Source organism: Sander vitreus, chromosome 9 (genome assembly GCF_031162955.1).
Source record: "Sander vitreus isolate 19-12246 chromosome 9, sanVit1, whole genome shotgun sequence".
Taxonomy (NCBI): domain Eukaryota; kingdom Metazoa; phylum Chordata; class Actinopteri; order Perciformes; family Percidae; genus Sander; species Sander vitreus.
The window spans coordinates 16,767,953-16,794,760 of NC_135863.1; the positions used below are offsets into that span (position 1 = coordinate 16,767,953).

General features: G+C 39.5%; 2 protein-coding genes across 2 annotated transcripts; both read right to left on the minus strand.

The window, feature by feature from the left end:
• Positions 1 to 77: 77 nt before the first annotated feature.
• Positions 78 to 18,830, minus strand: LOC144523952 (voltage-dependent T-type calcium channel subunit alpha-1I-like). Its single transcript, XM_078259924.1, is given in 31 exon segments — positions 78 to 194; positions 1,370 to 1,528; positions 2,378 to 2,499; positions 2,978 to 3,056; positions 4,044 to 4,102; positions 4,285 to 4,418; positions 4,522 to 4,631; positions 4,985 to 5,136; positions 5,863 to 6,067; positions 6,282 to 6,371; positions 7,080 to 7,205; positions 7,519 to 7,645; positions 7,840 to 8,024; positions 8,378 to 8,446; positions 8,755 to 8,878; positions 9,251 to 9,336; positions 9,562 to 9,678; positions 9,855 to 9,968; positions 10,088 to 10,243; positions 10,340 to 10,457; positions 10,603 to 10,788; positions 11,100 to 11,248; positions 11,591 to 11,719; positions 11,807 to 11,861; positions 12,356 to 12,522; positions 13,230 to 13,322; positions 13,550 to 13,874; positions 15,907 to 16,066; positions 17,035 to 17,123; positions 17,508 to 17,644; positions 18,699 to 18,830. Coding segments are annotated over 31 exon segments (4,071 nt in total).
• Positions 18,831 to 23,280: 4,450 nt separating this feature from the next.
• Positions 23,281 to 24,562, minus strand: LOC144522905 (nicotinamide riboside kinase 2-like). The gene is made up of 4 exons (XM_078258153.1): positions 24,277 to 24,562; positions 24,115 to 24,186; positions 23,848 to 23,948; positions 23,281 to 23,698 (listed from the first exon to the last, which is right to left on the minus strand). The coding sequence occupies exons 1-4, from the start codon at positions 24,315 to 24,317 to the stop codon at positions 23,652 to 23,654; spliced, it is 261 nt and encodes an 86-aa protein (XP_078114279.1). The 5' UTR covers positions 24,318 to 24,562; the 3' UTR covers positions 23,281 to 23,651.
• Between the last annotated feature and the right edge of the window lie 2,246 nt (positions 24,563 to 26,808).

Consider the following 26,808-nt stretch of genomic DNA (forward strand, 5'->3'; position numbering starts at 1 on the left):
GTATAAAAATAAAAACAGCCATCAAAAGGACCATGTGGCGTACAAACAAATGAACACATAACTGCTTATACCAAAATTCATGTCTGTCTGTGGCGGCACTCTGAGGTTCCCTCTGAGTTGCTGTAGCTGGATCTGGCTCCGACACTCTGGCCTGAAGACAGCACGGCCCGCTCAAGCTCCAGTTCTTCTTCCTCCTCCAGGGGGAGACAGAAGTTAGTAGGTTTGTTCTGAAACATTAAAATATTCTTCTATTACTTAATTGTATTTCAATCTCAAAGTAAGAAATCAAAGATGGTTTATTATTATCATTATCATTACTATTATGTTCAATCTTGCACAATCTTGTCTTGTTACTGTTTTTAGAAGTTTAGGATTTAGCCTGGCTAAGGCAACTAAAACACAGTTCGCCACTGCAGACTACTATTCACCAACGCCAAATGGATCGCACACAAAATGGACATATATGCTACAAATACACACAGAACTGCTGCTTGATGATTATTACCGAAGCCTGGCTGAACACACTCCCTCATCCCAGACGGCAGCTAGCAGCTAACAGGGGAGGTGAATTTAAACAATGTCTGAGTTGAAAACGCATCTTGTTGTCATGTAAGGGCCCTGTTCATGTTGCACAGACATTTTAATTGCATGTTGTGTCTGTTAAGAGGCGCAAAGGCACTCTTTATCTTATGCCTCCAAAACTGCCGTTCTAGCTAAGTGGGAGCTCTCGGCATTAGCTGCAGAAGCTCCGTGCTAGCATTGCTAGCACCGATTCGGCTCGGTTTTTTTTGCTATCGTCAGTGCTCACATACTTATAGCGATCAAGATTAACGTAAAATGTTATATACAACGTTATGTTTTCAGTGGATTAATCAGACTAACAACAACAACAACATTCTTCCCAGTGTTTAATTTTTTTTACCCTGAAACTGACTGACTGATCCTGATGCAAATGTGTCCTCAATGTCCTCACTTGTTTTGACTTTATAAGCTGGAGTTGATTTCAAGAGGAAAATTCCTTGAAAGAAAAGCTAAATTTAGGCCCACATAAATATGAATTCATTTTTCATTTATTATTGAAAACTTTACTCATTCATATATGCTGAATATATGCATGCATGACTATACATTTTAAATGTTTTCATGTTCAGTTGACCTTCTGTGCACCACTATTAATTTGGAATTAATTGTATGTAGAATGTAAAATAAAGACAATGCCTATACTTCCCTATAATTAGTACCAGATTACATAGCTCTTTCCAGGAAACTTCATATGAAATCGTTGAGAAAATGTAAGGGACATTACAGACCCGTAAAACAAAGCTATGTTTGTGTGCTTTCTTGGTCTGTGCATGTGTAAAAACTGTACCTCGTGGCTGTCCTCCAGAGCTTGCATGATCGCTGCCACCACCAGGTTTACCAGCACAAACTGGGCCATAACCACAAAACTGGAGAAGTAGATTGGAGAGACCCAGTACAAGTAGCTCAAACAGCCATCATCGTTGGGACGGCATTGCCTCAATGTGTCCTTGAGAAGCACAGAGCAAGATTCAGAAATGAAAAAAAAAGCACAAAGACTGAGGCACCATTACAAAATCTTTCTTACTTTGAAATCTTGACTGGTAACCGTTAAATCTGACAATAAGAAACTTAAAATATGTCTATTAAAACATTCAGAAAAACAAACAACTTCTTATAAGTTGGGATACAACATTATTGCAACACTTGATTTAATGGGTCTGTAATTTACTAATAATTTCCTGCTGTGACTAAAACACTCCCTATGTTACACTAAAGCAATTAACTGAAATAAATCAGTGTACCAATTGAACACTGCCTCCAACTTTCCTATAATTAGAACCAAACTTAGAAAAGATTCTTTCCAGGACACTTCCCAGAAAATGAATGGAAACATATTAGAATATCCTAGATCCATAAAATGAACACACAGTGTCTTTAATGGAGAAATAGGGACTTGGACTTCAAACCTCATGCTGTGCACTGAATACAAACTCCAACTAGTAGAACAACAAACAACCCAGTACATCGTCCATCACATCACACTTTAGAGTGAGCCCTCTCTCATTGGCTGGAAGGTCACATTCAGAATACCTGGACAGTGTAACCAGACACCCATGATGAAGGTGTTTGCAGTTCCAAATGAATGCATCAGTATTAAACTTTAAGTATATTTTAATCGATTAAATATGGCATTTTGTTGGCAAGTTGCCATGGTATCAGCGGGATACCAGTCCTCAAATTCAATGCTTGCAATTGCGGGTTATTGATTATCTCATATAAAAGTGCTTTCTCAGTGGTTTAGGTATAATAAATGTATAGAGCTTGTGTGTATCTGCATGCATGAGTGTGTGCATACTGCCATAATCCCGCTCCAGTTGTCTCCGGTGCACACTTGGTAGAGCGTGAGCAGGGCCATCCCAAAGTGTTTGAAGTTGGTGTGTCGATTTAAACCCTGGCAAATGTTATCGTCGGTGCATTCTGATTGACACAGAGGCAAACAACAGACATACATAAGTGATTTTTATGCACCGTGGACATGTTGTTTCATTTCAAATAAAATCCTTTAGATGTGTGTTTGAGTCAGCGACTAAGCAGCTAGCAAAAAACAGTTTATTTATCCCTGAAAAGTAAAAAATGATTTTTATTTTATTTTTGTTTTAATACATATTAATAGAGTGACATGAGAGTAGGCCGATAGTATTTATGATTAATGTCATAGTCCACTGTAAGGATAAGCTGAAATGACATTAGCTAAATGATGCTCTGGGTTGGCTGTGGTATTGACTATGCTGCTTCCAGAGGAAGACTACTCCTTGATGTTTAGTTTAAGCTTTCTTGCTTTCCTTGGCTACAATATGGATACTGAGCAAACATAGGATCAGCTCTGGGACCATGATCCTTTGCAGTAAGCCTAATTGTATATGTATGTGTATGTTATGCTAGTAGTGTGACTGACCTAGCCTCCCAAAGAGCTCCACTCCCAGCGCAGCGTAGATGAAGAAGAAGAATGCAAAGAGTAGACAAATATTTCCAACCTGAAATCAAAATGCCTGTTAGATCCTCCACACAGCAAACTTTATGTACCTCAACTTGATGGAACTACAAGCCTTTTTTTGAGACAGGCTATCATTACAGACATGCCACTGGTGATGGCACTGTGGATATGACACATGCCTTTGGTGTGGGGGACCTGGGTTTGATTCCCACTGCGATACGTCAACCAACGTGTCCCTGAGCAAGACACTTAAACATTCAGTACGCTGGCTGTTCCCAACCTGGCGCGTACAAATGTGACGTCATGGGATCGCCGTAACTGTTTATACTCGCGCGTGGTGGTCGCGACACTAGTTGCAGTCTTTCTACATTATTCTCCTGAACAGAGGTGGCGCTAATGAGGAAAGGCTACCGACTTTGCTATTTCTAAGGACTAGAAGAAGAAGAAGAAATAGGTAAACAACGGCAGAACTGGCAATGCTTTGATTTGATTCGATGACCTACTTCGTCGGATCAAGCCTTTCATTCACCATAAAAGAACTCATCTTAACCCAGTAAGTTTACAAGAGAGACTTGCAGTCACTCTGAGAGCCCTGGCATTCGGTTGTTGGCGAACTCGTTCAGGCCTCCTGTTTCCGCTTTGTCGCGCGCCGCTGAAAAAAATAGAGAGGTGCGCACCCTCTGCTCACGCACCTCAAATTCTGGCGTGCCAGCGAGATCTACGTCATTTTGACGTCAGTAAAAAAGTCTCAGAAGTGAATTTAGTAACGAAACATTTCAGTGTCTGAAATATGAGCCCTGCTGTCTCGTCTCCAATGTATCTGTATGTGGTTCCTCAACCAATCAGCGCGCAGCTCATCAAAATATTCATGAGCATACCATATTTGGAAGAAAAGCTCTCGTTCCAAATAGGGCCAAAACACAGGGATGCATAAGGGCCCATAAAATAGCAACCGGGCAGTTTTCAGCCCAACCAATGTTACATTCCCTATTAGGAGACCTTAAGAATCGGACAAAAAGTGTTTTACCTGTGACAGAGTTTTGATAATGGTTTTCAGCAGAACTCGTATCTTTTTGGCCTTCAGCACTGAAGTGAGACACAGGAGTTGTGTGAATAACTTTGTATATGAGCATACACAACACACACACACACACACACACACACACACACACACACACACACACACACACACAATTAGACATTTGACACCCAAAGATACCTTTACAGCTAAAAAGATTTCCCTTTGTCAAGTGTGTGTATGTGTATACCTTGTGCTAGTCTGAGTACTCTACAGACTCTAAGGATACTGGGATTAATGGGAATTGAGTCTGACATTTCCATCTCGTGGAAAATAATACTGATTATGGAAATCAAGACGACAGCGATGTCCAGCAGATTCCATCTAAACACATACAGACAAAGTCATGCAACACTTTAGGCACCAGTAATACCAACATTCAAAAGCAAATAAGGAAATTCAATTCTCACTTATTCTAGTGTGTTACCTGCTTTGTATGAACCTCAGTAAGCCAAACGCCACAAGCTTTAGCAGGACTTCGATGATCAGGATGACGGTGAACACATAGTAGGAATAGTCTGTAATCTTCTCTACATACTAAACACACACACACACACACACACACACACACGCGCACACACACACACACACACACACACACACACACACACACACACACACAGATGCAGATAGACAGACAGAGAAAGGGAGAGAAATTTGTAACAAACACTCAAAACATTTAGAGCTGCAATAATCAATACTTTTATATCAACACACACACACACACACACACAGGTTTATTTCTATCCCCTCACACAGTCAATGCAAATTTGTTTTTGGTATCAGTTATAAGATGTACTCAGTGATTGTGTGTGTGTGTGTGTGTGTGTGTGTGTGTGTGTGTGTGTGTGTGTGTGTGTGTGTGTGTGTGTGTGTGTGTGTGCATTTACCAGAGGTTGATCATAATGTTGGAAAGCCATCATTAAGACACTGAGGGAAATTATGGCAGCCATGAAGAGGTCCAGGAAGTTACTGGTACAAAAAGTGTGGATAGACTGGCGAATAGGGGAGTAATATGTGTAATATGGAATCTGCTCAGGCTCTGAAACATGCATGTCTACGCGCACACACGCGCGCGCGCGCACACGCACACACACACACACACACACACACACACACACACACACACACACACAGATGCAGATAGACACAGACAGAGAAAGGGAGAGAAATTTGTAACAAACACTCAAAACATTTAGAGCTGCAATAATCAATAGTTTTATATCAACAATATGATCAAATCGTGGCCGGGTTATAGCTTGGTTGGTAGAGCGGGCGCACATATATAGAGGTTTACTCCTTGACGCAGCGGCCGCGGGTTTCGGCTCTGACCCGCGGCCCTTTGCTGCATGTCATTGCCCCTCTCTCTCCCCTTTCATGTCTTCATCTGTCCTGTGAAAATAGAAGCCTAAAAATGCCCAAAAAAATGATCAAATGTGTGTATGTGAAAGGAGTCGCTTGTTGTGATGCACCCACAGATAATTATCACACGATACTGCAGTTCCCCTAAAGTCTAAGCAGCATTTTAACATCTTTCAGCTAATTTACTTTGTTTTGATTCATTCTCATCGCACTCATCAACATTATTTCCAGCTGCAGCTCTCAGCTGTTTTTAACAATACAGCTCTGATGACTGTACACGACCTGTCCCCAATACATGCATCAAACCTTCGTGATCAGCCACTGTTTGCGTGACCTAACCAGGCTTTCAGTTTCATTTTTTACAGTAGACTCTGAAATGTGATGCTTGGAAAAATAGATCACTAACAAGCTACTCCATTCTCCTTACCCTTGCACTGGTCCTGTGATACTGTGGCCTCTTGTAGTAACACTTTATCTGCTTTTTTTTGATCCTGCTGACACTGGTGGAAGGTCTCCACCATTACACCAATAAACATGTCGAGGAGAAAGAAGCTCATAATCATGAAGGTGATGAAAAAAACAAGCATCCATTCGTTGTAGTTCGTTACAGGCTGAGAAGAGAAGAAAAGAGAGATCAGATTTTATTTTCTTGTGTATAAGAAAATATGAAAACATTTATTTTTGTGTATGAAAAATAAAGAACAAATTTATTACACTGCCATCTTAAGAGGGCAAACCAACCCCTGCGTTTAATATCTCTCTCTTCCCTTCCAATGTACATAACAGTGTAAAACTATAAATCAGGCACATTGCCAGCAAAAATACCTGTTCGTCTACTCCCACAGCATCCAGCCCATCATACATAATGTTCACCCAGCCATCCTTAGAGTACATTACAAACAAGGACTGCAGAGCCTGAATGGGAAACAGAAATAACTGTTAAGTCAACACACAGCGATTATCCAGGTCCTAATATAATTAGCTCTTAAGTTTAGTTACAGAATACACATTCATTACAGTTAGTCGAAAATGGTTAATATGGTAAATATGTAATGAACCATATTGGGTGACGACTAAATGACATTTGTAAGAGGTGTGTACCGAGAAGGCGAGAACCAAGGAACCTGGGAAAATTAAGCCAAATTTTACTGCAATCTGATAAGCAGTTGTTGAGATATTATGCTAACTAACAAACATACAGAGTCAAACACGCCGGCTACTGCAATGTTAGCAAACAATTCTCTCTCTGTAATAATCTGTGGTTGGTAGCAGATTCATATTTATTAGTCTCAACAAGTGATCCAACGTTGTCCCAAAAACAAAACCCCTCTGATTAAAAAATGATCACGTGTGCAAAAACCTGCTTCTGGATGAAAAACCTACTGAGGGCGAGGGAACAGTAAATAAAGCAGATTTACTATATGTAAACTGTTTTAAATGTACAATTTCTCCATAAACATTCCGTCATTTGTTTTACAATGAAAATATGGCAATAACATGATGAATCTATTTAATTCCTAGTTTCTACCTAGTTCATTTGTTTTTGGAGATGCTGGCATGAATGCTTTTCCTATCCACCCTACATCCCTCTCCCTGTCTCATCCTCTGTGCGTTAGTCCATACCTGAGTCAGGCTGTCAAAGTTGTACACCTTTTGTACCCAGCGATAGTTGGCCGACAGACATTCAGTCTTGTTGGTGATGTTTCTTGTGTCCTGACCCAGACAGTAGAAGAACTTCCCTTTGAACAACTACAGTGTTTGTGTAAGAAAAAGACAGAGACAGCGTGTCTGGTTATTTTACCAACTGCATCAAAGCTGTCACTATCAATGCCAAGAATAACAGGAGTGAATTCCTAGGTGTTTACTATGAGTGCTGGCCAGGGGTCATGTTGTTAATTTCCACAGCTTGATTGTCAGTTAGGGTATAAGAAAGCTGTGTGTGTGTGTGTGTGTGTGTGTGTGTGCGCGCGCATGTGTGTGTGTGTGTGCGCGCGTGTGCGCGCATGTGTGTGTGTGTGTGCGCGTGAATCCGTGGGTGCGTGTGTGTGCATCCCCACAGTACCTGCACCCCAAGAATGCCATAGAAAAAGAGGAAGGCGCAGCAAATAAGAACGATGTTCCCAATGGGTTTAACCGAGGCGAGCAGGGCTTCCACAGCCAGCTTCAGTTTCGGGGCTCGCTTGATCACCCTGGAACACACAAACATAAACAAATAGATGTTTGTCACAACCAGCACATGTACGTACAAACACAAACTGACCCAAATATGAAATAAGATGGGATGCTGACACAAAAACAGTATATGTACATAAGCAATGGTATCAACCCACACAAACAGAAAACAATCATCGGTACTGTATACACACACAAATTAATGATGTACCTCAGCGGGCGCATTGTGCGTAGCAGGCGCAAAACTTTGAGCATGCCCAGCATATGTTTTTCACTTGTACTGGCCAGAGAGACTAAGATGTCAACTAAAGACAGAATCACCAAAAAACCATCCACGGCATTCCAGGCAGACCGGCAGTAGCTCTCCTTCCCAAACAGCAAACCAAGAGCTATAACCTGGTGTAACAACACATCAATTCCAACATATTACTTAATATACAGTATTATAGATTCTTTAAAATTCTCCTAAAAATCCGAACAAAATAGATTTTAAGATACAAAATGATTGGTCCAAAGTTATAACAAAGAATTGTCAAAGGCAGGGTGTCAGTTAAATAAATGTGAGCTCTTCTCTTATACATCTGTCTTTATTTTTCGTATCTGATTTCAACCCAGCAGGGGTTGGAAAGTTCATTCAACAGCTCAGAAGCCATGAAGTAACTGTATTCACTAGAACAAATAAACATTGTAGTTAATAATAAACGTCATTTCACAGTAGACCTCTACGGTTACAAAAATCTGATGTTTACCTTAAAGAGCATCTCTACAAAGAAGACAGCAGAGAATACGTAACCGGCCGTATTCAGGATCCAACGCTCCTAAAAGGAAGAGTGAGATTCCTTTTTAACGTGCCTGTTTGTATCACAAATAATCAAACTCATTACATATTATTTGTTTCATGAAATGCAAAACATCCAACTTGACTGTGTAAGTTTGTGTTTCTAAGTCTGCAGTGACTGCATTTGCTATCTCTCATCACAGATTACATGTAGTATGGTCATACTGTGTGTGTGCATCTGTCAATATTTATCGTACAATACTTGTGTGTGTCCGATAAGATAGGGTTGTTTGTTAAGGGTTTACTGTATATCCCTCTCCAGAGGAACAGTAATTGTAAGTGTCTCACCGTGCTTTTAGGGTTTATTCCAGGCCTCTCCATAGCGATGGTGGCGCAGCTGAGGAGAATGAAGACCAGAACCATGTGGTCGAACATCTTGTGAGAGATCAGGCGTTGACAACAGATGCGGAACCTGAACACAAACACACAAACACTTAAAATAGCTACAGTCAGTTAAACATCAGAGGAAAACCAAGGGAATAAAAGAGACAGTGAAATGTCCCTGTAATAATCCTTCAGTCATCTTTTGGCATACTGTATGCAAAGTACGTATCAAAGAAACATTTTTGAGTGTTTTATATCAAAATCTCTCTCTTTCCCTTCCTGTAAAAAAGTAAAATATTTTTGATGACTCATCTTGAACTCGTTGTCATAGATATAAATGTATCCAAGTTACATGTAAATGTAATTGTTTTTCATACCACATACAATGCAATGTGTGTGTGTGTGTGTGTGTGTGTGTGTGTGTGTGTGTGTGTGTGTGTGTGTGGGGCGGGGGGCTTACCTGTTCTGTGGAGAAAAAACATAGAACGACCACTCTTCATGTTCTTTGCACCAGCTGACCATTTTCTGGATCAAGTTCAAACATCTCTGCATGGGTGAAGAGTTACACATCATCCAAAGCATGAAGAAAATACTTAAAAGACCCACCAGCAACATTACAGAGGGGTGGTATACCAGCAAAATGCTGCTCAGAATATAGGCAAAGAGACCAAAGTGGCTTTGATCATGTCAGTTTCTGCTGCATTTTTGTGTGTAAAACCTTGTAAAATGTCCCAAACTAGACTTCTTAAACTATCACTATTAGGAACTTACATTGTCCCCATTGGTATCTGTAGGTGCAGAGTCTTCCCCTGGGGCTTCGTTAATCGCATTGAATCTGCTGGGCCAACAAGCAGAGAGAGAGAGGCCTCGGTTGGGTCCTGAGGGGCCCTGTGACAACATGAAATACAGCAAAGGTGTGTGGAACAGTGGGTATGTTTGAGCAAGTACAGCACCTCAAGTGTCCAAACTGTAACTATTAGTAAACAAGTCGCTCACCACCAAGTACTATCTCAGAGACCTCTCAATAGATTCTAAAACCACAGTTTGCGCTCTTAGGAACTTACGTTTCTGTCATTGTTATCTGTCTGTGCAGGGTTTTCAGGGGTCAAGATTTCCGGAGTGGAACTGGTAGACTCACAGGAAGGGAGAGAAGAGTCTTGATCCATACTTGAGAAATGCTGCAACAACAGGAAATAGAGTTTGGCATAGGTGTAAGTGTTTGAGTGTGCCGTACTTAAAAGCCACGTTTGGTGTAAAACAGCTAGCTCTTGGAGAAAACTAAGATAGATGTTCTTACCCTGGCCTGGAAACTCTGAACCACTATGCCCACAAGTATATTGAGAAGAACATGTTTTCCCAATATAATGACCGCAACAAAGTAGATACAGGACCATTCAGTGGTAGTTGCCATGGCGTTGTACATCACCAGATTCCAGTCCTCCTGAGTCAGAATCTGGATTGAGAGATTTATTAAAAGAGAGTAGTACAGACAGAGATTGAGGCACAAATTGTATGATGATGGAATGGAATAATAAAGTCAAAAACTAACCTGGAACACAGTGACCATGGCCCAGAGCAGGGTGTCAAAGTTTTTTCGCTCAACGATGACTTCTCCGTGGTGCGTCTCGTAGTAAAATTTACCACCAAACAGGTGTATACCCATTAGACTGCAGAGTACCAAGAACATGCGTGCACAATCACTGAGATGCATCTTGTGGGTGATCATCATCATAATAGTAATAGAACAGCATCATTTGGAAATTGCTGTGACAGACAGACACATGGGGAGGAAGGATTTGTGTGTGTACATGCCTGAAAATAAAGATGACAAACAGCAGTAGCATGCAGAGTGTGGATGCCTCTTTCATGGTCCTCTTCAGCACGAGCAGTTGTCTCTTCAGGTAAGGGAGGAAGTGAAGCAGCCTCACAAACCGCAGCAGACGAAATGCACGCAGAACTGACAACCGGCCGTCTGCTTTAGATATTATCTCCCACAAACTGAAAAACACAAACAACCATGTCTTTAATATAGTGTATGTTGAGGTTATAGGTTATATTGTGTTCACTATATTACTTAATCTAGTCTGAAACTAACACAAGTTACTAGTATCACAATACTGAGTCAGTGTTGTCCACCTCAAGTATAATAGAAACAATGAATTTTGCGTGATACCTGAACAGTTTTTGGGTGTCATGGTTCCAATGAGAGTCAAACCCCAAACAAGGAAATTGGGATATAATGTGAATTTTAATAATGGCATGTATTACAGGACAAAGCAATAAAGTCAGACTGCATGGGATCATATTACCTGATGATAACAATGACAAAGTCAAAGATGTTGTTCCAGTCCCTAAAGTATGTCCACGTGAGAGCCAGCAGCTTTAAGACCAACTCCACAACAAATATAATGGTGAAGACAATGTTACTGATCTGTAACATATCTGTCAACTCCTTAGGCTGTAGGAAGAGACAATGGAAAGAAATAAAGCGAGGAAGGGGTATAGATAGAGAGAAGAAGCAAAAGAAAGTGGAAATGCAAAGGAAGGAAGGAAGGAAGGAAAGAAAAGTAAAGTAGTTACTATTCTAGTATTCCCTTTGGGGTTCTTAATGTTGGAAGATTAGGACAGAATTTAAAAAGCCTCTTTCAAAATCCCCAGCATAACAAAATACTATCATCAAACCACTGCTGTTAAGCTTTGACCCTTTCAACTGCTCAGTCTATCATTCACCTCACACACCTGAAATTAAATTCAGAGACGTAGACAATTAGTATGCAGACCGAAACACTTTGCTCCTCACCTGGTCATTATGCTCTATGGCTATGGTGACAATACTGAGGAAAACAGCAAACATGACAAATCGGTCGAAGAGTTTACTGTTGACAGTCCTCTTAAGTTTTTTCATGAATGGTCTCCAGACCTGAGAGATCTGTCACAGAAAGGTAGTCAGTTAACATAGGCAACAATGCTGCTGCTGGTGCTGGCGGTTCTGCAGAAAGTTGTTAACTAGTCTCACCAATGGGTCATCAATCCTGCTGCTGCCGCCATGAGGACGCACCTTGTTATGACGTCTATTGGTAAAAGGACATGAATAACAGTCAATTGTCAGGTTAAATGAAGACATGTTTTGCTCTGGTAATGTCCATGCGTGTGACGTGTGTTTGCTTTTGAATCTGCATCTTTTAGGAATGGGCTCTCAACATTTTTGTTTGTTAACTAATGCAAACTCAACTGTTCCATGCTCAGAGCATGGAACCCCATAATATCAAAGAAGATTTAATCAGAGAACGTTTAACTTCAAACTCGGGGCATAGGTGAAATTCAATTTTTCTACCTAGAGGCTTCCAACTTTTGCCTGAACGAGTACTACAAGTACTACAACATAAGAAAGCATTTATATCTACTTTCATCCTGAGCATGAGGGAATAATGCATGTGACATAATCTTCTACCGTTATACACACAGATAATACTGCAAACTACAAATCTGACCACAAACACAACAAAGTGTAAGTGCTACTTTAAAAGACTTCCAGGTTGTATATAGAGCTTATACAGTGACTGACCTGTTGTATTTACGGGAGATCCCCTGCAGCCATCCGGTTAACTTGCCACAGAGCCGTGCGATAGCCACAGCACCAACACTCTGCTCTGCTGTGTCTTGTTTCATGTTGTCCGAGAACTGGGTGGCGATGACGACTGCACACACGTTCATCATGATAAAGGAGCCCATCTGGTAGGGAAGTAACAAGTTGCTATTTAGAGAAAGGGTTCGAAAACTGCTTTGAGATAATTGTACCATTGATTTAAGCATTACTGCCCTCAATTTAATTTAGCGACTTAATTTAAGTGTTAACAATAAGTCTGTTTCAGGAGCAGCACAACAAGCTTTTAAACAACAATTCTGTCTAAATGACAGCATTACAGGTGGCCCAACTCAAGTTGACAAGTTAAGGGTGGTTATGTCTGTCTTTTATTTATTTTTCTACATCAGAGCATGTAAAACAATGTGTTACATAAACATGTGAGGATCTAACTAAAATCTGCAGTTAACAGATGGCTTTTTCTCCAGTTTATTTTAAGAACGGCAGCGAGTCAGGCTTATAGCGAAAATTTGTGTTTCAATGATTGTAGGTTCATTGAATGCTACAGGGGGTTCGGTGTGGGTCTATTTAAAAAAAAGACCCACATTAGTGCGTGTAGCATTGGGACCGATATTGAGGACCAAATCAAAATGTAGTTTCAATGTATTTTGCTGCCTCTGTTGGATTTTTATAGTTGCTACTGAAATTATTAAACCAGAGTTACAGACCATTATGTAGCCCAGATTTACCAGTATGGAAGAATACCAAAACATAATTTTAAAGTTGTTTTTTGAGACATAGGAACACGGTCAAATACTATGGTTGTTAACTAAAACAAAGACAAGTGGCTACTCACAACAGTGACGAGTACAAAAAATAAAACACTCCACCAAGAATGAGCATCCATAATATAAAACATGATCTCCGCCCATCCTTCCAGTGTGACAACCTGGAGGTAGACAGAGAGTGACAAAAAATAAAATATTATTATGTGGCATTTTAATAAGCACCTAGTTAAAAACATGGTGAACAGTGGAACAGTAACTTCAGAACAAAATACAAAACTGTTAAGAGTAATAATGGGTTTTCCAGCCAGAGGAAACTAGACTCACTTATGACTTTAATATTATTATGATAGATATGTTTCTGAACATGTACAGTAAAAGCCCTTGTTACCTGGAATATGGTTATCCAGGCGTAGCCAATGTTGTCGAAGCTAATTGTTCCCATGTAAGGGTTGTAGTCCCCGGGCCGACAGACATTATAATACACGTTCCAGTTGACACAGGCGTTAGCACTGGCCCCGGCCATCGTAGAGACAAGCCCATCTACAGCTGAAGCATAGTGGTGAGCAGCCAATGAGCAGTTTTTCCCATTTATGCTGTAAGGTGGCACATCATTGCAGCGTTGCATCCCGCTCTTGCCATCAGGCGAACAGATAAATGGGAGTTTTTCACCATACTTGTTCATGTAATATGGATTTAAGGACACGTTGTACTTTCTGGATAGAAAAAAGAACAACAGTTTTTACACGCTAGAATTAATACACTCGTCATCATGACATAGCTGTTAGAATTCACATGACAGTTTTTTCTGTGCTATGTGTTGAAAAAAAGAAAATGTACATACAGTGGGTCATGTTATATTTGATACATATACAGTACTGTGCAAAAGTTTTAGGCAGGTATAAAAAAAATGCTGTAAACTGACAGAAGAGAAATCTAAATCAAATCTATAGTTGGTGTGACCACCCTTTGCCTTCAAGACAGCATCAATTCTTCTAGGTACACTTGCACAAAGTTTTTGAAGGAACTCGGCTGGTAGGTTATTCCAAACATCTTGGAGAACTAACCACAGATCTTCTATGGATGTAGGCTTCCTCAAATCCTTCTGTCTCTTCATGTTATCCCAGACAGACTCGATGATGCTGAGATCAGGGCTCTGTGGGGACCATGCCATCACTTCCAGGACTTCTTGTTCTTCTTTACGCTGAAGATAGTTCTTAATGACCTTGGCTGGATGTTTGGGGTCGTCGTCCTGCTGCAGAATACATTTGGAGCCAATCATACGCCTCCCTGATGGTATTGCATGATGGATAAGTATCTGCCTGTATTTCTCAGCATTGAGGGCACCATTAATCCTGACCAAATCTCCAACTCCATTTGCAGAAATGCAGCCCCAAACTTGCAAGGAACCTCCACCATGCTTCACTGTTGCCTGCAGACACTCATTATTGTACCGCGAACAACCTGTCTTATGCTACAGCCAAATATTTTGACTCATCAGTCCAGAGCACCTGCTGCCATTCTTCTGCACCCCAGTTCCTATGTTTTCGTGCATAGTTGAGTTGTTGGCCTTGTTTCAATGTCGGAGGTATGGCTTTTTGGCTGCAACTCTTCCATGAAGACCACTTCTGGACTTCTCCGGACAGTAGATAGGTGTACCTGGGTCCCACTGGTTTCTGCCAGTTCTGAGCTGATGGCACTGCTGGACATCTTCCGATTTCGAAGGGAAAGAAGCTTGATGTGTTTTTCATCTGCTGAAACTAAGTTTCCTTGGCCGACCACTGCGTCTACGATCCTCAACGTTCCCTGACTTTTTGCAAGTGTACCTATAAGAATTGATGCTGGTTTGAAGGTTAAGGGTAGTAACACCAAATATTGATGTGATTTAGATGTTTTTATGGTCGCTCACTTTGCATTTTGTAAATTGATAAAAACAAACAATCATTATTTATATTTATGAAAGCATTCTTAGTTTACAGCATTTTTTTCTACACCTGCCTAAGTCTTTTGCACAGTACTACATATGCCAGTGATGGAGTACTTGAGTCCCAGACTCGGACTCAAGTCGCTATTCTCTGGACATGTGACTCAACTTGAACTCCAGCACTAATGACTTGGACTTGGACTCAAGGATTTTATAAAATCAGACTCAAATTCATGAAATAGGACTCGGAAGTTGGATGATGTTTCTGACTACTTTTATGTTTAAATTATGTGTAACAGGTAATGGCGTCTCGACTCGGTCTTGGACAACACTGGGGACTCGAGACTTGACTCAGACTCAACAGTTGGTGACTCAACTACAACACTAATATATGCATATACATATATATGATATATATATATATACAACAGAGTAAATAATTGAGAAATGTGAAGACATACCAAAACCTGATATCAGTGAGATATCAGACAATAATTATTATTTGATGTTAGTTAGTGCCTTGCTAAGCCTTTTAATACATTAAAAAGCAATACATTATTAGCAATATCATGATATTGTTTTACTCTATTTCTACATTTACTATATATATATTGTCTGTTGGTCAGAAAAAACAAGCTCTCTGAAAAATTCACCTCTGGTCCTGGGATATTAGAATGGGCTTTTACAATTTCTTGACAATTGATAGATCAAACTATAATCAATAAATCAAGAAAATAATTGGCAGATTATTTGACAGTTAGTGCAGCTCAGAGAGAAGAGAAGAAATGCAAATACTGCAAAAGCAGAACAAGCATTTTCCTTACGTGGGAATGTCCTCTCCCAGGAAGCAGCGGTTGCGCAGCTGCCCCGCCCACAGCTGGACTCCCACAACGGCAAAGATTTGGATGACGAAGATGTAGAGGACCATAACATTTGCCAGCATGGGCACGGTGCCTAAGAGTACTGTCACCACGTCGAGCATACCTACACAGATGTACACAAAAAGATGCCGTCAGAAGTTATTTTGACTAAAACTTTGTAACAAATACAAACACACACACACACACACACACACACACACACACACACACACACACACACGACTTGTTCACTTGTTTAAAGTAAACATACATGACAGATAGTTGACCATCTTTCAAACTCTGTTGACATGGTAAACTTGGATCATACAGGTACACTTACATACACATACTGGTTATACTGGCCAGCATAACGTACAGATCAATAATACTTTTATCCTCTGGGACTTTAACTCACATCTTATGTTGCTAGTTGTGTCTGTCTGTTCAACATCAATCTATCTTTAGCCTTCTCATTGAAATATACGCTTATTAGAGGATGGATACCCGACCCGAGCCCGACGGGACCCGACAGGCCGGGCCGAGTTCGGACAGATATTTAGAAATGATGTTCGGGTTCGGGTCGTGCTCGGTCACATCAGCGCGATAAGGCATTCATTGAGTTGGCCCAGCAGCTTTATAACGTCGGCGCTACATATGGTTCAGTGGCAGCGAAAGACGTCCTGCCTGACCCCACCCACCACTGTGTCAAAACGGTGCCGTGAGCTAGCAACAGAGAAACGCACAAAGCTGGTTGAGCAGCTAAATGACACTCTGGCTGAGGTGAATTTGATCGGAATGACAACGGCTATCTGGACGGAGGACTACCATGTGCTCATCTGTTGACATTTCCGAATGCCTTCCTACAGTTGCTTAATAAAAGCGGGCTTTCCAGAAAGAAAAGTCGAAAGAAGCAGTGTGCTTTGGGAGGTTTATTACAGTGATTGACATCCATTGATTCACAGTGAAAACTTTCACTCATATAATTATCAATATTAAAATTACTACATATTGCACTTACTGTAGGTAGTACGTTTGGAAACACTGAAAAATAAGTTTTGAGGACCAATGCAAAATGTTGAAATGTCGACTTACTTGGTACTCTGCTGATGAGTCGCAACGGAGAGAGCACTTGACAGAATTGCAAGTGGATGCCAAAGGCTTCAAAAATATAATCCAACATCCTGAAGGGACAGTTGCAGACAGAAACAGGGAGAACAGTTTAATTTTGTGTGCTTTCATTTACAAAAATCAAAATGTACATAATGCTAAATATGAAAACTGTTCATAAACAAGCGATGAGAGGCTGACAGTTCAAAAACTTGTTTTTAATGGAATTCCTTCTCTAAAATATAAGCAAAAGTCAGGCCAGTCTGACCAAAGCTGTCCAAACGTTTTGTTTATTGTTTTAAACTAAGAGCCCTGCTGTATTTGTGAGTGAATGATAATGTATGTTGTCTTTAAACACAGGAGAAACTGAGACATTAAATATGATGTCTCCCTAAGGTGACTGCTGTTGTTTATCAGCAGATGGAAGAAAAAATAGAAAGGCATTGTGGAATACTAACTCTCCACAGTTGATGATGAAGTCCAGCTTGTACCAGTTGTTGCTAAAGTAACTCCCTTTATAGCCAAAGACTCCCAGGGCCATCATCTTGATGAGCATTTCCACAATAAAGTAGACAAAGATCAAGGCATCCACTATCTGGCCATACACAATAAAAGAAATACATAGAGTTAAACAGAGTAGAAACAACAATGCTAATTCTAACATACAAAAGTACTATTGTGTTTACTCATCAATACAGAGGGACATTTTCAATTGATTGTATATAAAAGAGGTATTTAATATACAATCGGTTATCCTTCGCCTTTTATGTTATGTAATTTAGGGGATCTCAAATATGGTGTGATATGGCCACTTTCTCTGTCAACATTTGGCCCAGTCGACCTGTTTCAAGAGCAGAAAAGTGTTAATGTTGTCTTTGACTCAACCAGGCCAGAACTGAAGGACTGGAGTGAAACCTATTGAACTTGAACCTTAGTCTTTTGGTTAAAAATATAATCTGTTTAAAAATTAGACAACCATTTTCCACAGAAAAATATACCATGTATTCAATGAAAGATTCACAGCACAGGTATCTAGCCACACTGAAATAATAGAAATTTAGGTCATCAGTATGAACCAATGTTGTTTGTTTGTTTTCATTGAGAGTAAGGATTTGCAAGGATTTGGAAAATCCACACCAAGGGTCACACTAACCTCTTGCACGGTGCTCTTCATTTCACCAGGCGTGTAATAGGACATACTCACACAGCTGGAGACGATCATCGGTACAGACAAATAATCCAACCACGTGGAGGAAGAGGTTAAGGTCATAACACATAGGATGAGATTATATTTATTCATTCATTCATATTATTCATCAACAGAGTATAGATGATTATGTACTATAAGCACAGGGACACAATAACTAATAATGACCAAATCAATTTATACAATCTTGTAATGTTTTAATATGCCACAGCTAGACAGGTGAGTGTGTCCTCTAGATACATTCAGAAATATATTGGTATGATATCTACTCAAGTTTGTATTGTTATTATTATTATTATTATTAGTATTATTATTACACATATTTGGTCTTTGGTGTCAGACAAGGCTAAACTTCAAGCAGTAGGAAAGGATATGGGCTATAGGCCACTTGCAGACACCAGTTACGGAGTCTTGTGGTCTGTTTTAAGCAGTGGAAAACTACAGGGCCCAGGGTCGGGTAGGGCAGCTGCTCCTCCAGCGTGGAGACACAGTGTGGGTTGAGAACTCCTTGTTCTAGTAAAGTGAGTGCCACCTCCTGCCGCTGCTCCTCCTTCTGTCCCTCAAAGTCAGTCATGATGAAGTTCAAGCACAGATACACTATAGGGAGGTCAAACAGAGGTACAAGGAAGTGGGTAAACAGAGGGAAAACAGGCAGGTGACAATCAGAAAGGAGAAGGGGACGAAGAGACAGACAAGAAAAAAAAGCAATGCAAAGTAACTGGGACATTATTGTTTCTAAAATATATGTTGCTGTTTTGTTTCTAAAATGCAATTTGGCAGTGATGTGGGCACTACAAACAAATTTCCATACACCATCATATCAACTAATGTTGGCTAAAAGCCTCAACACAAAAGACAATTATCAGTATGGTTAGACACCAGGTTATGTGACAAATACATATAATTATTATATTTTATATGTATTATTATATGTATTTATTGATGTGTGGAGGAAGCATTCAGATCCTTTACTTGAGTAAAAGAAGCAATACTGCAATATAAAAACACGTAACTACCAGTAAAAAGTAATGCATTACTAGTCACATAATGCAGAAAACTTACACTGTTATATATGATATTAGATATTTAGATTATAATTACTCCGTCATGCATCAATGTGTAAGTAGCATTTTAGGTTTACTGGTATGCATCATATTTTATGAGTTCATCAGGTTTATTGCATGTTAACGTTGAATCTCAATGTGTAGCTAGCTAGATATGCTAAAATTGTAAAATAAATGTAGTAAAAAGTAAAAAGTACAATATTTCCCATTGAAATGTAACATTACCAGCAATTTTTTTTTTACAGAGAAACACGCTTTGAACTCACAGAAGAGCAAAAATAAGTTAAGGTTAGCACAAAGTAACGTCAGCTAACGTTACTGTAATGCTAGTTTTAAGTCCTGGCTAACCAAAACGTGTAACGTTAAGGTAATTATACGACTTTGAAGGCTAACGTTAATTAACGGTTACTGTAACGCACATAGCTTTTCGGCTGCTAGCTAGCCCATAATGTTAGCTAGCCTAACAGCATGACACGAGTTGTCTTCCGGCTGATACTAAAAAAAACAAAAAACACGGCTTAAATATTTATCCTTATGAACGTTTGTTCATGTTGTTTTCACCGGTGAGTTAGCTAACTAGACAACTGGTCAAGTTGAAATAACGTTAGCTAGCATTAACGTTAGCTAGGGTTAGCAGTTTAAACAGCTGCATCGCGCGTCGGACTACTGTAACGTTATAACGTTAGCTACAATTAAGAAAACTTGTACAGTCCATTAGCTAATACAAGGCCATCCTTGCTCGTTTTCCAAACTAAAATTAGATATATTTCAGTCAAATTAATTGGTACAGTAAAACTCATTAACGTCAACGTTCACGCGTCTAACGTTAAACAGATCGTCCGATTATGTGACCAATTAGGAACTTCAACTTCAACAAAATCACTTACCAGAGAAACAAGTTAACATGTAGCTAGCTAGCTAATGTCGTGGGAAGCTCAACTGTTGTTTCAGTTCGGATAACATTTGACTATAAACATCAGTTTGAGCTTCACATTCTGGAACTTGTGTGGGAAGTTAAACGTTAAAAGGTGAAAAGTGTTGCTGTAACTGTTTTATGTATCTAGGCATGTAGTGTGAGTGCAATGTTGATGAACGTTATACTGTTTTGTTTTGATACGTAGCTGGCTAACCCAGGCAGAGTAGGTTAGTCGTTGCCAAGGTAACAGTAGACTGTATAATAATGTGTATGTATATCTATGGTAGCAAAAAAAACTTTTTTTTTCATTTACAGTTTTTAGAAATCCTTAAATTGATTATTTTGCTTACAACAAGCATGTTGATAAACGCATATAGGAATAATACAATTAATTTAAATGTATTTTAAGCCAGGCACAGAAAGTGTAGTTTGGTGAATGATGAGCATAGACTGTATATAAGAAGATGGTGGCCTACAACTGCAATGTATGCATCTATCAAAGGTGAAGTGTTGCATTGTGGGACTAATAGCAATAGGTATTGTAAGCGATCTGACTCTATCATTTTTTGTGGCATTTTGACAAATGTTTAGGGTACTCTCTAGTGTAATATCTTACACTTTCAGTCACAAATCAAGACACAGATGACATGAGGATAGACAGAAATAGATCAAAATACATTTCCAGGTTCTTATTTTGTGTCCCTTTGATAATGGTTCTGTTCTCTCTATAAGTAAGTGAAAATATGTATAAAAACAAAAATGTCTTTTATGTTAAAATTCCTCCAGATTTAACAGACAATTTAGATGTTCCTTTTTACTGTCAATCTAGTGTTCCATATCCAGTCCAGTAGGGGGAGATTATACACCTCCAAACTGGCTCTCCAACCACTAGGAGTTAGTGGCTGTGGTGGCCTGTAGGAAGGTGTGCTTCTTCATTAATATAATGATATATATATATGTATATATATATATATATATATATATATATATATATAGTATTTGAGTGCTTTTTCTATTTTACATAAATAGGCTATTTCAATTAAACATGATTTTTTTCAATAACTTCCATCTATTGTACACAGTGACAAATTTAACACTAAATTGTATCACTGCACAGGACACACATCTTTATATGGGTTTTATGGTTTTTTTTTCAATTTAATATAAATATTTGTATGGAAAATGCCTAATTCTTTTTCAATAGCCTCCATGTCATGTTATCCGCTGACTCAATTTAACATGCACTGTATGACACACTTCAAAGTCATGTCAAGTTTATATTTATAGTCCTTAATCACTGTAGTGTTTTAAAGGGCTGGACCTCCTTCATATATTAGGCTGCAGACCATTTATATATAGCCCCAAATGTGTAATATGTGAGCGATGTCAGGGAGCTCTACATTTCATTTTCTATGTGCTTCACTTTCTACCATCACATTTATTGCAGGATGGGTCATTGAAACCATGAAAACATGAAACCAGTCTGGTCTATACTGTAGTTGATGTTGATAAAACAGTAACATGAAGACTTTGCTAAAATGGGGTGACAAATTACAATAATATTGGTAAAAAAGAAATACAGTAGCCACAGTCATCACATCTGATTTTGTTGGGTGAGAGGTTAATGATGATCATGATGTAGATTGGCAGGAAGTAGTGAGAGGCCCTCACCTTTGCCTTTATTTATTTATTCTGGCTGCTTAGACGTGTGGACAGACTTGTAGCCAGTAGCGTGGTGCCAGTCCCGAGTGATGATGACGAAAGCAACCAGCATGCTTGGGATTAGAGGAGGTCAGAGTGTATAAAACCACTTGTATCTGCTCCTGTACCAACACTACATGACCCCCCCCTCTAAATATACACACACCCTGGCAAGCTCTCAGAATCTCTGTGAGTATAAATCCATTAGTGAGTGTGAGAAACAGGAGTAGGCAGTGTGTGTGTGTGTGTGTGTGTGTGTGTGTGTGTGTGTGTGTGTGTGTGTGTGTAATGGGACATAACCACAGGGTCCAGGTCTAGTTGGCTCAGGCAGGCTGTGACCGGATGGGTGTCATTCATCCAGCTATGTGGGTGGTCTCTCACAGTGTAAGCACTTAAGATCTTTCAGCCAGTGACACTCCTCTGTCCCTAACTCCTTGACACACAATTTAAAACGTCCAACGTGACGGACACCATAAATGAACACTGGCTTTAGTTTCCATCAAAGTTGCTTATTGGGTCAGAATTGCCATAAAAAATGTGATAGAGGGGCAAAAGAAAAATATATTTAACAGTTTAGACCAATAATCTAAACCTACGTTAAAGCAACACTATTGGAACACTATTGGAAGTTCTGTAGTTGGAACTACAGCTAGTTGTAGTTCCAACTAGCTGTAGTTCCAATGAGACAACCTGTAGGAGGGCCGAAGCAGGAAAAGTTACATAGTGTTGCTTTAAGCCATCATTTTTATTTTTATTATTATTTTTATTATTCATATAAACATCTCAGTGTCTAATAGACACTCACTTAAACAGAGCAGTTACATATAACAGCTAATTTTGTGCACTAATGATGGTTTTTAAAGTGTCCCCAAATATTTTTGATAGTTGGGGCAAAAGTTGCTCCCCAAATATGTTTACATTTCCTACACTGTCAGAAGGACACAAATCCACGTACATAAAGTTACAGCCGAGTTGATTTGCCTTCTGATATAATCAATAAAGGGACCCCAAATCTTAACAAATTTCCAATAAGAGTCAGATGAGGAATACCTAATCTCCTCTAAATTGGAGAATGGTTGAGTCAGGGTGTAAAATGATCTCAATTCACACTAGTATCATCAATACCTGCAACAAGGTGAAACTATCAACTAGCAGGTATGACAGTTCTAAAGTCAGACTGAGGTTATTGGCAAAAAAAAGCCTTGGCTGGTTCAATAGTCAGTGTTCACGCAGCTGCATACCAATATCAGTCACAGTTACCAGTATTTCCAATGTGGCATTTAGGTGAGATAAAGAAATCGGTTAGCGCTTTATAAGTTCCACAAAAAAACCCCACAGAAAGATAGAATTATATCAACAAAATTTAATTTTGTAATGACAATTACTTTGAATGTATGCATCTACTTACTGTATATTAACACCAACTAATGCATTTATTTGTAGGAGAATGTGACAAATGGTCCAGTACAAGTCAGTGGTTTAACATAACAGTAACACAGTAATGCTCTGGTTCAACAATCACTTTAAAAAAGGAAAAACAAAAATACTGATCATCTGAAGACAATAAAAAAAAAAATAATACAATAACTTAACATTGCTTTGTTTTCCTTAAAAACAAAGAATCAAATTATAATAAACTTCATAAAAAAATCCGTGGGCCTATTTACAAGTTCTGTACAGGGATGGAGAGGAGTCTTCCTGCTGCAAGAAAAACTTAAAAATTGTAGATCACATCTCTGGACTTCAACCCATCCAGGCACTCTGCAACACATACAAAGTTTATCAATTAATAAGGTGTTTAAAATCTGTCCTAAAAAAACTGTTGGAATAATAGAATTGATTACACTAAAATTCCCAAAGCATTAGCTAATATAAATAAAAAAACAAAACAAACACAAGCTGCAACATACCAATATTCAAGCCGCTGTTCTCCATCTCTCTCCTGTGCTTCAGGTACATCGGCCACACATGGCCATCAAACAGGCCGGGGGGGTCGGGAACAGTGTACTGTCTTGTAATGAAGATAATAACACACCGTTAGAAAATGTGCACTTGCCATAATAGGAATATAGGGGGAAATCAGCTGAAGTCAATGACTACAAAAGGGTAAATGTGAGAATGTATTTATTAAAAAATAAAGGGTAAACATTAACAATACAATGTTTGTGTCCACTCACCTTCTCCTTCTCTTGCACTCCTCATAGGAAACTGTGATGTAATAGCTCTTGTCGAAAACTTCCAGCAGGGGCCTAGAGAGGAGATGAACCACGCTATCAATGATGATACACGTTTTCAACCAAACTAGTGAAAAAGGAGAATAGTTATGCAACTGCTTATACCGTCTCTTATCTATATACTGTATCTGCAGCATGCTTGACATTCACTCCTAGTACACCGAGTACCGAGACTACACAGCAGTCAGCTTTAAGAACAACTCAGGGAGTCTCTTTCTGTTGAAACCCTTATCTTTAACTGCAGGACCTGCTCGATGGGGTCTGTGTACATATACCAATGCAAGCTTGCAAAAGTACCACGTGACACCAAAGCCAAGCTTCCAATCTCTGTCTCTGAATTTCTCATGAATTTAAAAATACACAACACGATTTTCCACAGAATAAATTGTACAATAAGCAAATTGTAACTAACTGTAAATGTGCTAACTACTACGGTTGGTTGGATAAGATCTTTCAGCCAGTGACACTCCTCTGTCCCTAACTCCTTGACACACAATTTAAAATGTCCAACGTGACGGACACCATAAATGAACACTGGCTTTAGTTTCCATCAAAGTTGCTTATTAGGTTAAAGATACAGGTAGAGGCTTTTTGTTTGTTGTTTATTTCCCAGATATAACCTGGAAATGTAGTGGGTAGAGTGAAGAAAAAGTCACTGTACTTAAGAAGAATTGTACCATTTCAGAAGGAAATATTTTACTTTATACTTTGCTGCATTTTGACAGCCATGATTACTTTGTGGATTAAGATTTTAATACAAAACATCCGATCAGTTTGTAAAATAAATGTTGAATGGTAAATGGACTGCATCTGTGTTGAGCTTCAGTGTCATGCTCAAGGACACTTTGACAAGAAGACAGGAGGAGCCGGGGGTCCAAATACCAAACTTGCAAATAATGGAAAACCTGCCCTATGTGATAAGTAATTTGATTCAGTGTTATAGATTAAATCATCCAACAGTATATAGAAACGTTTCGCATGGCTCTGTTATTTCATCACTTATTATTTAATGATGTATGATATAACAGTGATAGTCATTTCGCCGCCCCAATCAGTACTTTTGACACGGAAAGTACTCTGTGTTTTTCTTTACTTGTAATTGAGTATTTGTACTCAGATAATTTGCTTCAGTAAAATAAGCAATGCAACAATGTTAAAATATTCTGTTGCAACTTAAAATCCTGCATTCAAACTCGTACTTCAGTAAAAGCACACAAGTATACATAACTGGTTTTGTACATAAGATATAAAATTAAGATAAATACAGTGAAGTAATAACATACAGTAGCCTACATGACCCGACGGGGCGGCTGTGGCGCAGGTGGTAGCGGTCGTCGATTGGAAGGTTGGTGGTTCGATCCGACCCCCTGCAGTCACATGTCGAAGTATCCTTGGGCAAGACACTGAACCCCAAACTGCTCCCGATGCTGCGCCATCGATGTGTCAATGTGCGGGAATGTTTATCTGATGAGTAGGTGGCACCTTGTATGGCAGCCGCTGCCTCCGCCACCAGTGTGGCGTCAGGATTATGTCATATCTCACGAGCGTGATAAAACATGGTCACGAGCAAACTATATTGTTTCTACATGTTTACATGCTATCACACTGAGTGAGTTTGTCCATGTAGATAATAAACCTCAGTGTCCTATGACACATATTGAGAAGAAGTTCGTGAAAAAGCTTCTAGAATGAATAGCTGTGGATGTGGGGAGGGGCCCATAGAGAATGTCTTTCTACAGGGCCCAGAATTTTGTGGTACACCCCTGTGTGCTTTAACAGCCATCACACATACTGCTGTAATTCTTAGCACCAGGAGCCCAGGCCAGTGTGGTTTACTCCACGTCCTCCTGCTACAGCGTCACAACAATCACCATGTCCCTCCATTTCCACGAGACACACACATGACAGATTATACGTACCCACAGCTTATGTCATTGGGAGCTAAAATAATGGGTGTTACCGTAATTGGTGTCAATAAAAAGAAGGGGAACATTTGCTAGTTATAAATGCACTGCTTTTCCAAATTGACAGGAATGTCATGTTAACTGTTGCTCACTGCTGCTTCATAGTAGAGTTTAAACAACTGGGACTCAAAACGAGCCAAATCACCTCTCTTTTCTGACTGATTTTAAAGTCCAAATGACCCTTTGTTCCGCTAATGAAAGAAACATTGGTTGTCAATGTACTTTGGGAATGATGAGCTGCAGAATACATGCACCTGACCTGTTCTTTAATTAGCTGTGGTATGATGAGCTGTTCACACTAACTCTGTGACAGGATAAGGTATTCCCTCAGTCAGGTCAATCAAGTAAATTTTTTTGCCCAATATCACAAATTAGCCTCAGATGGCTTTACAGGCTGTACAGCATATGACACTCTGTCCTTTGAACTATCCCAAAAAAAAAAAAAACATTGAACGGGGAAAAGATTGTAGAAACTTCAGGGTGAGCAACTGAGGAGGGCTCCCTCTCTGAGGACAGACATACAGTACATGCAACAGAGTTGTGTGTACAGAACAGACCAGCATAATGAAATGACAGTAGCTTCCTCAGGGGAAATGAGAAATTATTATAGCCTATTTATATGTAGAAACATATGGGCACACGCCTCGGGTCTCATGCGCTGTAAATTTAGTGC

Coding starts and splice junctions, on each gene's coding strand:
- LOC144522905 (XM_078258153.1), bottom strand. CDS start 24,317: ATGTCAAGCATGCTGCAGATACAGTATATAGATAAGAGACG. Junction 24,187..24,276: donor CAGTATATAGATAAGAGACG/GTATAAGCAGTT, acceptor TCTCCTCTCTAG/GCCCCTGCTGGAAGTTTTCG. Junction 23,699..23,847: donor GAACAGCGGCTTGAATATTG/GTATGTTGCAGC, acceptor TATGTGTTGCAG/AGTGCCTGGATGGGTTGAAG.